This window comes from Dreissena polymorpha, chromosome 2 (genome assembly GCF_020536995.1).
Source record: "Dreissena polymorpha isolate Duluth1 chromosome 2, UMN_Dpol_1.0, whole genome shotgun sequence".
Lineage (NCBI taxonomy): Eukaryota > Metazoa > Mollusca > Bivalvia > Myida > Dreissenidae > Dreissena > Dreissena polymorpha.
In genome coordinates, this window is record NC_068356.1 from 6,477,176 (window position 1) to 6,489,475 (window position 12,300).

The window sequence follows — 12,300 nt, forward strand, 5'->3', positions numbered from 1 at the left end:
TAAGCTGTTGTATGGGATGAATATTTATTGGAAGCGATTTGGAAATGGCGAAGTATGGTATGAGAAGATAATATATGTTCTCATGAACTACAGTTTTCATTGACTAAATATCGTGCATGAAATGGTCAGCTAGCATTCAGAATTCAACTCATTAAGAATCTATCACTTTACCGTTGATTTTCTTAAACATTATCACTCAAGATGTCTACTTTCATGTACAGTTTTAGGAATTTAAAGTTCATTCTATTAATATATAGATTTTGCTTGTTTAAGTTGTACAAAACAGCGAATTACCCACTAAAATACAATTGTTTAAGGCAGCTACACAAACTGTACCAAACAAATCTTTCACATATTCTTATCAGTAAGTTTTGTACTCTTGAAGCAAAAATTGAAATAACAGCAACACCAAATAAGACGATAGAAACTTTCAACATTTTCTTTTGCTTTTGTTCACCTTTCCCAAACAAATGTTCTTTATGCGTTTAGTGGGGTTGGTTTTTCCGTTTTAAATTGTTACAGTTCAGCAGGGTGGATAGTTTTGGCAACTCACGCTTTCCTTGGGTTATTTGGTTTAACAGTACTAAGTGCTCAGAGTACTTATGCCATTAACCTACATCTGCCCTATTTGAATCAGGGGAAGGGAGAATGGACTTAGACAGTATTTCATGACCAATCACTACACAAGTTTAATGGTTGGGCCATGGATTGAACTCCCGATGATCAGATGTGCAGTCCATTTCTCTGCTAACTTAGCTACAGGCCCAACAAATGTTTATAAAATATTCATTCTTTTGTGTGATACTGTACCTTAACACATGTTTAATGTATGTACTTATCAGATCAAACATATGTTGGTATGAACAAAAATCACAATACTCATTGTTTCAAATTAATATTTAAAGTTACGAACATTTTTTGTAAAATAGTTACGATGAATTGCTGACTTAAACAAACTTACTAAACACAATTGAAATAAAATTATTCTTACGATTTCATTGATTTACAAATTTATTTGTGATGTACGTTACATTATGGTAACACTACTTTTACGTGTTTTTTCTCAAATAAAAACAATAGTTGAAAAATGGGGATTAGTTAATAACAAACACCACATATTACAAGCATCAATCACCTTCGAAAACATAAATGAAAAGAAGGATTACTTTCACAGTTCGGTTGATTTAATTTACAAAAAAGACATTCATAAACTTAAGTATTAATAGCTGATGGGTGTATCACTTATTGTATAACTTTTTGTTACATCATGCAATCCAAAATACAAACTTGTTAAATATACCCCCCCCCCACACACACAAACAAAAAAACAACTAGTATTTTGTTATTGTCAGCTCATTTTTTATTGACATGTGCCAAATAAATAAATGTAAAACATAATTCACAGTCTGTTATATTTTTTGTAAACAATTTGCAGTACAAAGTGGGAAAAACACAAATCAATGTATTACTACATTTAAAGAAATTTAATAAAATAACTACACAAGTAAAGAATATTTACAGAAGGTTTTCTGTCATGACAATCACGAAATAAGTATGAGTACATTATTTGCAAGTTCAGTTATGTTTGATTATTTCATTGTTGTTTTTCTAACATAACACACTGAGAATAATTTTAAAAAAACGTTAACAAACGTCATGTGAGTGTGCTTTGGTTAAAAGCACTTAATTAGTCAACTTGATTTTAAAGATAATAATCATAAACTTGAATGTTCAATACATAGTATAGTAGCTAGGAGATAATCGTACGAAACTCGCTTCTGTTTATAGTGATGCCTTGTTTAAAAGATAATGAAAAGTATGACCAAAAATGCAAAGCAGCAGAAGAAATAGCGAGAGCATGTATGCATATGTCTATAGAGCAAGAAAGACATTTTACATGAGATAAGTACATATAGTGAATTACGCTACGAGTAATACTTTTGATGTAAAATGTAACAATTATAATCTATAAGGTTTTTAATAGTTTTATCATTTAACCTGTTTTTGTATCAAAACACTGCTTAAAGGGGCCTTTTCACTGATTTGGCATGTATTAATGTTTGTCATTAAGTGCTTTATATTGATAAATGTAAACATTGGATCTTAAAAGCTACAGTAAAAACAAGAATAAAATTAAAGAAAGAAAAAGGTAACCCTCAACTGGGCTCGAACCACTGACCTCTGGAGTAAAAGTCTATCGCTTAGACCACTCGGCCATCCATTCTCATACAATGAGTGATGTTTTTTATACTTCAAATAAGCAATCCTCGTAGTATCACAATATATATATATATATATATATATATATATATATATATATATATATATATATATATATATATAACGACAACAACAGAACTCTCCAAATTATTCAATCGTTTCGCGTTGCAACGCTTTTTAATTTTCAGCTTTTTAAATCGTCAAAAGATGCATCTAATGCATATTTTAGAGCATGGTAAATGTTCAGTATTACTGTTTTCTCACAAATATCATAAATACAACGAAACTAAAGCGAATCCGAAACAATATTTTGTTAAACTTTGTCAATTTACCAAAACGTGAAAAGGCCCCTTTAATTTGGAAATGTTGGATTGTACTGAGATGATGGGGCAAAATATGAGTCTGTTTACATAAGCATATTCACCATGGCTTTTATAAAAACTTTAAAAAAAACGATTTGATGGTGACCACCCTTGTTTGACACACCATTTGTGTTATTCTTTAAATTATGAGTTCATGATATAAACTACATAAAATAACAATTAGTTAAACAAATAGAGTAGGTAACTTTAAGTGTTTTTAGCACAATATCTTTAATTAATGTAAAACTAACAATGATTTGGAAACCAGACCAAACACATCTGATCGCATACAGAATTGCAACAATCATCAATAAAAATACCATTTAAAGCTTTCCATGCTTTTATAAGGAAACAATAGAGGTAATTTCACTACAGACGCCTGTTCGCAATGAAGGACCAGATCTGTAAGCGATGGATGTGATAAATCCTGCGCAGATAGCCCATACCCATGTTTCTCATCGAAGTATATCTTGCTATGCAATATCTTCCCATCAGCACTGAAATGACAACATTATCCATGAGAAGAAAACGCACGACAATCATTTTGACCTTTTGTGTTTTCATTTGAATATAATATGGCAACTGTGTCTTACTATTCTCATTTGTTCCACAATTAATAGGAAACAATACAGTAAAATAAATGTGTATGTTTTTTTTTTAAACGCAGTCAATAATGTCCCCTAAAGGCAAAACCCCTTATATATATATATAAAGTACGTGTATTGAATTGACTTACGTATACATGCATTAGTTTTGACTTCAATCCTCCACAGACATTACATTGACTTAAAAATATAACACATTAGTATGACAATTAAATTTTGCACATAATAGGGATCCTGTTTCTGATATTGAATGGGTTGCATCATTCTAACAAGTTAAGATAACGATCCAATGGAAACAGTTGTTTGAGAAGTTTCATAAGACTGATAAAACATTAATACTGTTCTGATTTAACACAAGTTATCTTTTATCAATTGTTAAAACGTGAAAAATTTCTTTGCGGTTGAACGTGTTGTTATTAGTATTGTACACTCGTAAGTTTCTTCGCAAATCAAGGGTACTGACGATCTGTTTAAATGTTATTTATAAAATAACATAGATGACTAAGGGAATTCTGCAATACATGTCAACTAGACCAGCTGCCCATAATGCTTTTGAACGGTCTAGATTATTTTATGCAGAATTCTTTTTTTTTCAATTTATAAACTTTGTATTTCAATATATCAATCACATATACATGAAAAATGCATTATGACAAATGTAGAAAGAATCATATACACAAATAATACAATATGAACATGCAATTATATATAGTATATTGCGAATTTTCTTCGGAATTCCACTGTTATTGTCTAAGAAGAATATACAAAACATGTAATAAAAGGACGTTAATATAGTGTATAAGAACATATTTTTTTGAGTACTTAAAAGAGTATATACACAAACAACGTGTATACATTGAAAAAGAATTAATAGAAAATAAACAAAAATAAGATAGAGTGCATACGGTGAGTTTTTCTTAAAAAGTTAGAGTTACATCGACCTGAATTGGAATATATAAGATTTATAATATGTATTGCATTAAAAAAACTAACATTATGCTTTCTTGTCTATATAAGTAAATTTGGTCCATAAAAAATTCTTATCAGTGACCACGATGTGACTTCTATATTTTGTAGGAGAAGGCTAAACTGTGTGAAAGACCTTCGTAATTTGGAATACAATGATATTTTCTACATTTAAAAATGTTTCTTTTCACTTCAAGACATAACATGTTAAGACTTAGTTTTTCTGGTTTGGTACTACCTAACATAAATATTTTGCAGTCTATTTCCGATATACAATTTGAAAGCCATTTAGTGAACAATTTTTCGTTTATTTTTTTTAATTAAGCTCTTTAATTTTTGGCAGTTCCAAAAGAGGTGCATGAGAGTTTCTTCGCATTGTTTACAAAAGTTACAGATGCTATTTTTTAAACAATTTCATTTTGAACATAAAAGAGTTTATACCTAGAATATTATAAATAATTCTAACTTGAAACCATTCTATGTAACTGTCCCTTGTTATGCTGAATACTGTTCTAAAAATATGTTTCCATTCTTCGTCTGCAATTACAAAGTCGGTCCATTTGCTTTTACATATAGGCTCAACATCCCGTCTAATAAGTTTGTTATAAATCGACTTGTCTTTGCTTTCATGGCACACAATGAATTTTGAATAGCATGACTGAGATGGACCAGATATTTGCACATCGTTTTTATAAAAAATGTAGATTAAATTTATTGAACAGTGTTTTGACTGATTTTACTAGTCCTTCATAGAGGATAAAGTTTATGGCTTTTCCAGTGATCATTTCTATTTGTGTTTTATTCAAAAAGGATTTTGAATCGATGGCTATATCCCTCACAAATCGTATACCTCTGTCGTTCAATTTTTTCAAAAAGAATGGTTCATTACCTATTTTAATGTTTTCATTATAAAACTGAGGCATTTTAAGAATATTGTCTACATCATGCATGTTTACAGATTCTAAAAGCTGTTCATAACAGGAGAATACTTCTCTCCAAAATTGATTTTTAATATAATGTTTACAGTATACTGTATTCCGGTATTAAAAAGTTTAATAGATCGTATAAGAATAATACATTTACTTTCGCTACACGAATACAATTTTCTCAGCCAAGACTGCTTAATGTTTTTACAGTATGCATAAATATCTAGCATCTGAAGTCCACCCTTGTCATAGCTTTGAATAAGTGTTGAACTTTTAATTTTATAAGGTTTGTTTTCCCAAACAAAATCAAACAACAATTTATTTAATTTATCTAGGACGCTATTTTTGGAGTGGGTATATTGAAAACAAGAGATGTGTTTGTCAGAAACACAATGCCCCCTATTGCGCCGCTTTGATGCCATATATTTGACCTTGAAGGATGACCTTGACGTTTCACCACTCAAAATGTGCAGTTCCATGAGATACACATGCAAGTATCAAGTTGCTATCTTCAATAATGCAAAAGTTATTGCAAAACTTTAACCAAGGTTTAAGTTTTGGGACACACAAATGAATGAATGAATGAATGAATGACAGACTGACAGACAGACAGGCCAAATATAATTAATAATAAGCAGTGCGTAAACAATGCTAAAATTAGTGATTTGGTTACGGTAATTCTACCAATAGGAGTAAGTTTTTTTGTTTTTTTTTTCCATTGATTAATAACAGTATTTGCTTTGGTGATTTTTTCAGAAAAATTTAATTTAGACAAAAGTTTAAGATCAACATCGAAAATAATACCTAATAATTTAAATCTGGTCGCACCCCACGTGAGTTTATATTTTGTCCTGATGGACCGAGTACTATATTTTAGCGCTCCGATCCAGATAACATGTGTCTTATCAAAATTAACCTTTAAACCAGAAAATAGTGCAAAGGTCATGGAGCATTTTAAAGCAGAATTAAGAGAAAGTTCAGAACCGTCTAGTAACAAAGAAGTGTCATCAGCAAACTGTGATATCTTATATTCTATGCCGTTAACCGTAATGCCTTTTATATCTTTACAATGTTTGATCTTAATTGCGAGGAGTTCTGCACATAGTATAAAGATATATGGCGAAATGGGGCCTCCCTGTCTACAGCCGCGGCCAATTGAAAAACTTTCAGACAAAAATAAAAAAATCGAAATCCAACCTTTAAAGCTTTGTCCGAAGTTAAACAAGTTTAAGGTTTGTTCGATACAATCAAAAGACAATGAATCAAATACTGTTTCGAAATCTATCATCATAGTTAGTCCAGGTATTTATTTTATTTTTGGTGTAATTCATTACATCATTTAAGAGACGTGTGTTTCATCCTATGTATTGGCCTGAAACAAAGCCAGTTTGGTCTTTCGATGTAATTGTTTGTAAGCATGGTTTTAATCGATTCGCAATTGACCCAAATGCTATTTTATAAACGGTATTTAGCAGAGTGATAGGCCTTCAATTTCTTAGAAAGTGTCTTAAGGAATACATGTAATAATCCCCTGCTTTTGTGTAACTGAAAAAGCGTTATTAGTGTATGCAAAGTTAAGGCTTCGTAATACAAACATTCCTATTTTATTCCAAAAGACTTTTTAAAAATTGTTGTAAATCCACCTGAACCAGGGCTTTTATCGTTTTTCATATTTTTCTGAGTTATGGTTATTGCATCAAATGTCAAAAGGCCTTCGAGAGTTATTGATTGCGTTGCATATAGTATATTAAAATGTATATCTTGTTAATCGTTAAGGATCTGATTTGGTTGTTCTTCTACTTTTGCATATAGTGTTCTATAGAAATCTGAAGTTTCTTTAAGAATATCTGATTGATTGTATAGAGTTGTCCCATCTTCTTTTTGGATAAATGGTATGTTTTTGTTAGTATAGTGGTGTTTTTCTAATGAGCAAAAGAAGTTAGTTGTTTTCTCACCCTGTTCTTTTACTTTTTGACCTTATAATATGTCCTTTAACTTTTATATCTCTTACAAAATTTAGTTCCATAATTAAATTGTTAAGTTGTTCTTTATTTGACTCATCAAGATTTTTTCAAGGTTTTCAATTTTCACTAACAGCTTGTGTTCATATGTAGTGTTTAATTTATTTCTATGACTTGAATACGAAATAGTTTTCCCTATAATTTCCATTAAAAACGTTTCTAAAAACAGTTGGTCATTAACAGTAAAATATATATCACTGTTATTAATGGACTGAATATTATCTAAGTTAAAGACTGGCAAACAATATTGTTTTCTTATTTCATCTACATGTATTACATTATTTACACAGTTTAGAAATTCGATGTCATGTAGAAGAGAGTTGTTAAATTTCCACAGACCTTTACCATGTTCAATTTTATTTAATTCGAGGGATATATCAATAATTGAATGATCAGATTTAATACTTGATTTTATATTTGATGCGTTTAACGAGTTGAGCAAACATGGAATTATAAGAAAAAAAGTATAGTCTTGCTTGTTGTAAAGGATTTGTGCGTTGCCATGTAAAACGTTTCGTATTTTAATGCATTTTCCTGTTTGTAATTTCTTGTTAAATAACATTTCTTGATTTTAAATTGTTGTTATGGGATATAAAATTACAATAATCCAAGCTGCTATCCATTACCAAATTAAAATCGCCACATAATATATTTTCATCATTTCCAAATTCATCAATATTAAACATATCATTATAAATTTTTGGACAATCTATATTTGGACCATAAACAGTAGTTAATGTAATTTTTATTTCACCAACGGAAATATTTATAGCTAGCAGATTTCCGTTATCATCAATTTTTACTTGATTAACTTTTTTGATTGACATATTTTTCCTATTATGGGCATTTTTCACTGTTGAATTCAGCTGAACAGAATTAACAGGTCAAACGAGTTAGTTATAATGTGGTTACTGACCAATTATCTGCAACTCATCTTGCTACCGGTTGTTTATAAAAAATATATTTTATATTCGATATCTTACGTGACTCACCCAGTTCACTAAGCCGAAATGATCCATAAAACAAAATTGTGTCTTTGTGTCGTATGAACGAATCTGCACTAAAACTAAATTTAGGTTCACATCGTACATGCATGATCAGTTGTCAAGTACGGTTGATATTCAAGTGCATTTTTTTCTCTTTCCGGGTTATTGTTTTAGTATGTTGATGCTGCATTAACAAATATAAGTGTATATGTATATATATATAAGTGTATATGAGGTGAAAACACCAAACATAAACAACGGTTGCGATAGACACCTATAAACTGTTAGATGCCCATAATATCACTTTAAAATTGCACAGCCTCTGCATTTGATTTTCCATTGCTTACAAACACCCCTCCGACCCATTCAGAGTAAACTGCTTTTTTCCAATTCCTTTGGCCAGCGAGTGTCTTGTAGACAGTAAATATGATAATCTTTTTCTTTAAGGACATTTAAAACGTCTATTATTATCTTATTACAGTAGAGGCCGCGGCAGTTTAGGGAGGCAATTTTAACAGAATTCATTTAGGTTACAACAATACGACACTGCAATAACATTGAGCTAAAATATATGTAACACATTTTATAACATTTATAAATATATAAACATGCAGTTCTGAAAGCAATTGTAAACTATATATTTTACTAATGGACAAGAGATGCAATAAATAAGTCAAGATGTGTCATCGTATGCAACAATAAAAAAGGAAACAAATCTAACTACATATATACATTTGTTTTGTGTGTATTCAGTACAAAGGTTGGTTGGCCACATGGCACATGGCAGGAAGATAATTATCTGTAATTATAGCATCAACAAATTATAATGGACATTTTAAAAATGAACAATAGTATTTCTTTGTTTGTGTGCTATCTACAATTGGTCCATAATTACCCCTTCCACACGTATTTTTTATGCTAAAGGGGCCATTGATTTACTTAAATAATGGTATTTGGCATTTTACTTACATCTAAACATAGAACGAAAGCGAAATGTGTTTAAATGGAAAAATGCGGCGTAGTATGGTGTATCAGCTTTACTGTTAATCGTGTGAGCATTATTTCTATAACACATATTTTAATATCCTATACAGTTTGTAAATATTTATACACTGTTTAAAAACACAACAACTGTACAGTGATGTAAAGAAGAAAATAAATACATTAGCTACAGTATAAATTAGCAACAGGTTAATATGTTTACTTTTACGAATATATATCTTACAGTTAATTAGTATTTTGGTGTTTGCACCTATGTAAATGTGATACTTGTAAGAAGACAAAGGAAAACACTAAACAATATAACTGATTATCCCTTAACCTAGCACATTTCATGAGAAAAGTAATTAAAGTTAACCATACAAACAATAAAACGGCACAAATTAAAAACAAAGGCATGCTAGTAAAAGTATTTAGTCATTATTTTGTGTACCATTGTAACATGGTGTGAATATTTAGCTATAATTAAAATGTAGAATATATTCCATTTATGATAATGATTAATATTCTCATCGGCATACAATTAATCAATTAATACTTGTCGTATACAACTTAAAAATTCTATTCTGTATGCAGAATTCTTGTTATTTTTGTATTAAACGTTTAAGCTTACCTGAGCACAACATGATATGGTGAGATTTTGTAAGCTTTTTGACAGGCACGTGTCATACATTGTTCATCGTCAACATTTACCTACTTAACACTCTTAAGTCACATTAATTTCCAAATCTTCATGAATGTGTGTCAGATATATTTTTTTCAATGATATCTCGGCAGATTATCTTGTTAAGACAAATGTTTTGATAGCATCTTATTAACAGAGGGAACACAAATTACTTGGAGTGATCACAAGTTTGTTTTATAATTAAACAAATTAAACCTAGCGTTTGACCCCACATTACCAAGTTTCAAGGTCGACCATGATATAATTGGGAAATAATTACAGACCAAGTTCCATAAAGATTGTACGATAATTTGGCCTCTTTGGTGTTTTTTCATTTTTTCTTTACTAAGACAACGTGACCTGTTATTTTTAATCCCATAACACCAAGTTTCAAATAATATATCATTGGAACAATTGTTCTGCCTAAGTTTAATGAAGAGTGGGCCACACAAATGGCCTCTAAAATATTCATAAGTTGTTTATTTAATTTAACCTCGTTGTTTACTCAACACACTACAATATAAAACTTTGCAAAGCTATCACAATCGAATGCCATGACAAGTATTTGCGCATGCATGGCTACTTACACAATTGAAATGGCATAGCAATCCGTGCCATTTTTCACCCCTTTCCTGACCAAGAATGTTCCAGAGTCACACAATTGCCCGTAGTGAGGGTCCATTGGGTCTGGGTGCTTCAGAAGTTTCTCAGCCTCGTCCCGGGTACATTCAACATACCATGTCTCCTCCACGGAATGAGGCAACAACCCAGTCTTTACCAGATATCTGGCAGAAGAAAAAATGATTGATAATTGTGAAGAGTCAATTCGTATACTTAAAAGGCCCAGTATAAAATATATGGCTATTTTAAATATATTGCAAATTTCAATGAAATGTTTGTTATATTCATGTTTTTTTCTATATATATACTTAGCAAATAAGCTTAATATGAAGGAGAGGAGAAACTCAGACTTGTAAACATGTTCTTAGCAGATTTCCTATTACTACTATGCTGTGTACAATTTGCAAATAACATAATTAAACGTTAGCATTGTAATCATTTAACTTATATTCACCCATGAAGAATAATCTCAGTGTATTTACTCCATGCATATGGACTTTATTGTTTGAAGTAAATGCTTTTTATTATGTACAACTAGCTATTAAACCTTTGTTTGCGCATTTTTTCCGTTAACAGATTTAAAACATTTTTCTTTTGATCCTTGATTTTCAAAGTTATTATCCTGTTCTCTTGTAAAATCTGCTTGTGTAGTAGGTCCACTTGGTTCTTGTACTCGCAAATCTCTCGCTTTCTGTCCAAAAGAGCGGTGTTATTATTTAGGACTCTGAAATTTCAACAGAGCAGATGAATTTTTTGTGGACTCTAAAATTTCAACAGAGTAGAGGAATTGTTGTGGACTCTTAAATATCAACCGAGCAGAGAAGTTGTTGTATATTCTGATATATCAACAGCACGGTGGAGTGTTGTAGATTCTAAAATATCAACAGCGCAGAGAAGTTGTTCTATATTCAGAGCGGAGAAATTGCTATGGACTTTGAAATATCACCAAGGCAGAGACGTTGAAGTGGACTATGGCGTAGAAGCAGAGAAGTTGTTGTTGACTTTGAAAAATCCACAACCCAGAGAGAAGAAATATCAACAGAGCTGTGACATCTTGTGGGCAAAGAAATATAAACAGAAAAAATAAGTTTTAGTGGGCTTTGAACTATTAAAAAAGAATATAAGTTGTTGTTGAATACGTAGTATCAACAGAAAAGAGAAGTTATTGTGAAATGTAAACTATTTTCAGAGCATATAATTTGTTGTGAACTCTGAATTATCAACAGAGCAGAAAAGATGTTGTGGACTAATAAATATCGACAGAGTAGAAAAATTGAAGTGGATTATGAAAAATCAACAGAGCAGAGAAATTGGTGTGGACTATCAACGCAATTATCAATAGAGCATGGCAAATATAAACAGAGCAGAGATGTCAATTATGAATAATCAATTGAGAGGAGAAGTTGTTATGGAATATGAATTATAAACAGAGCAGGGAAGTCGTTGTAGACTCTAAAATATCAACAGAGCAGAAAAGTTTTGTAAACTCTGAAATACAAACAGAGCAAAACAGAGCAGAGCACTTATGTGGATTTTTAATTATCAACAGAGCTGAGAAATTGTTGTGATCTCTGAAATACCAACTTATCAAAACAGAGCAGAGCAGTTATTGTGGATTTTTAATTATCAACAGAGTTGAGAAATTGTTGTGATCTCTGAAATACCAACAGAGCAGAGCGTTGTAGTGGACTTAGAAATATCAACAAAACCGAGAAGTTGTAGTGGACTGTAAATTATCACCTGAGCAGAAAAGTTGCGGACTCAAAAATATCAATATAGCAAAGAAGTTGAATTGGACTGGAACATATAAACCGACTAGAGATATTGTAGTGGACTTTGAACAATCAACACAGAAGAGAAGATATTGTAGACTCCTAAATATCAACATGGCAGATAAATTGTCGTGGACTCTGAAATATCAACAGAGCAA

General features: G+C 31.0%; 1 protein-coding gene across 1 annotated transcript in view; it reads right to left on the reverse strand.

Moving 5' to 3' along the window:
- Window positions 1–2,338: 2,338 nt before the first annotated feature.
- The window catches only part of LOC127865543 (uncharacterized), a 44,023-nt gene continuing 34,061 nt past the window's right edge, over window positions 2,339–12,300 (reverse strand). Inside the window, exons 8-10 of the mRNA XM_052405387.1 lie at window positions 10,918–11,094; window positions 10,337–10,534; window positions 2,339–3,079 (exon numbers count right to left, since the gene is read on the reverse strand). Of these exons, the coding sequence (XP_052261347.1) occupies window positions 2,890–3,079; window positions 10,337–10,534; window positions 10,918–11,094 (565 nt within the window). The 3' untranslated portion in view covers window positions 2,339–2,889. The remainder of the gene's footprint in view (window positions 3,080–10,336; window positions 10,535–10,917; window positions 11,095–12,300) is intronic.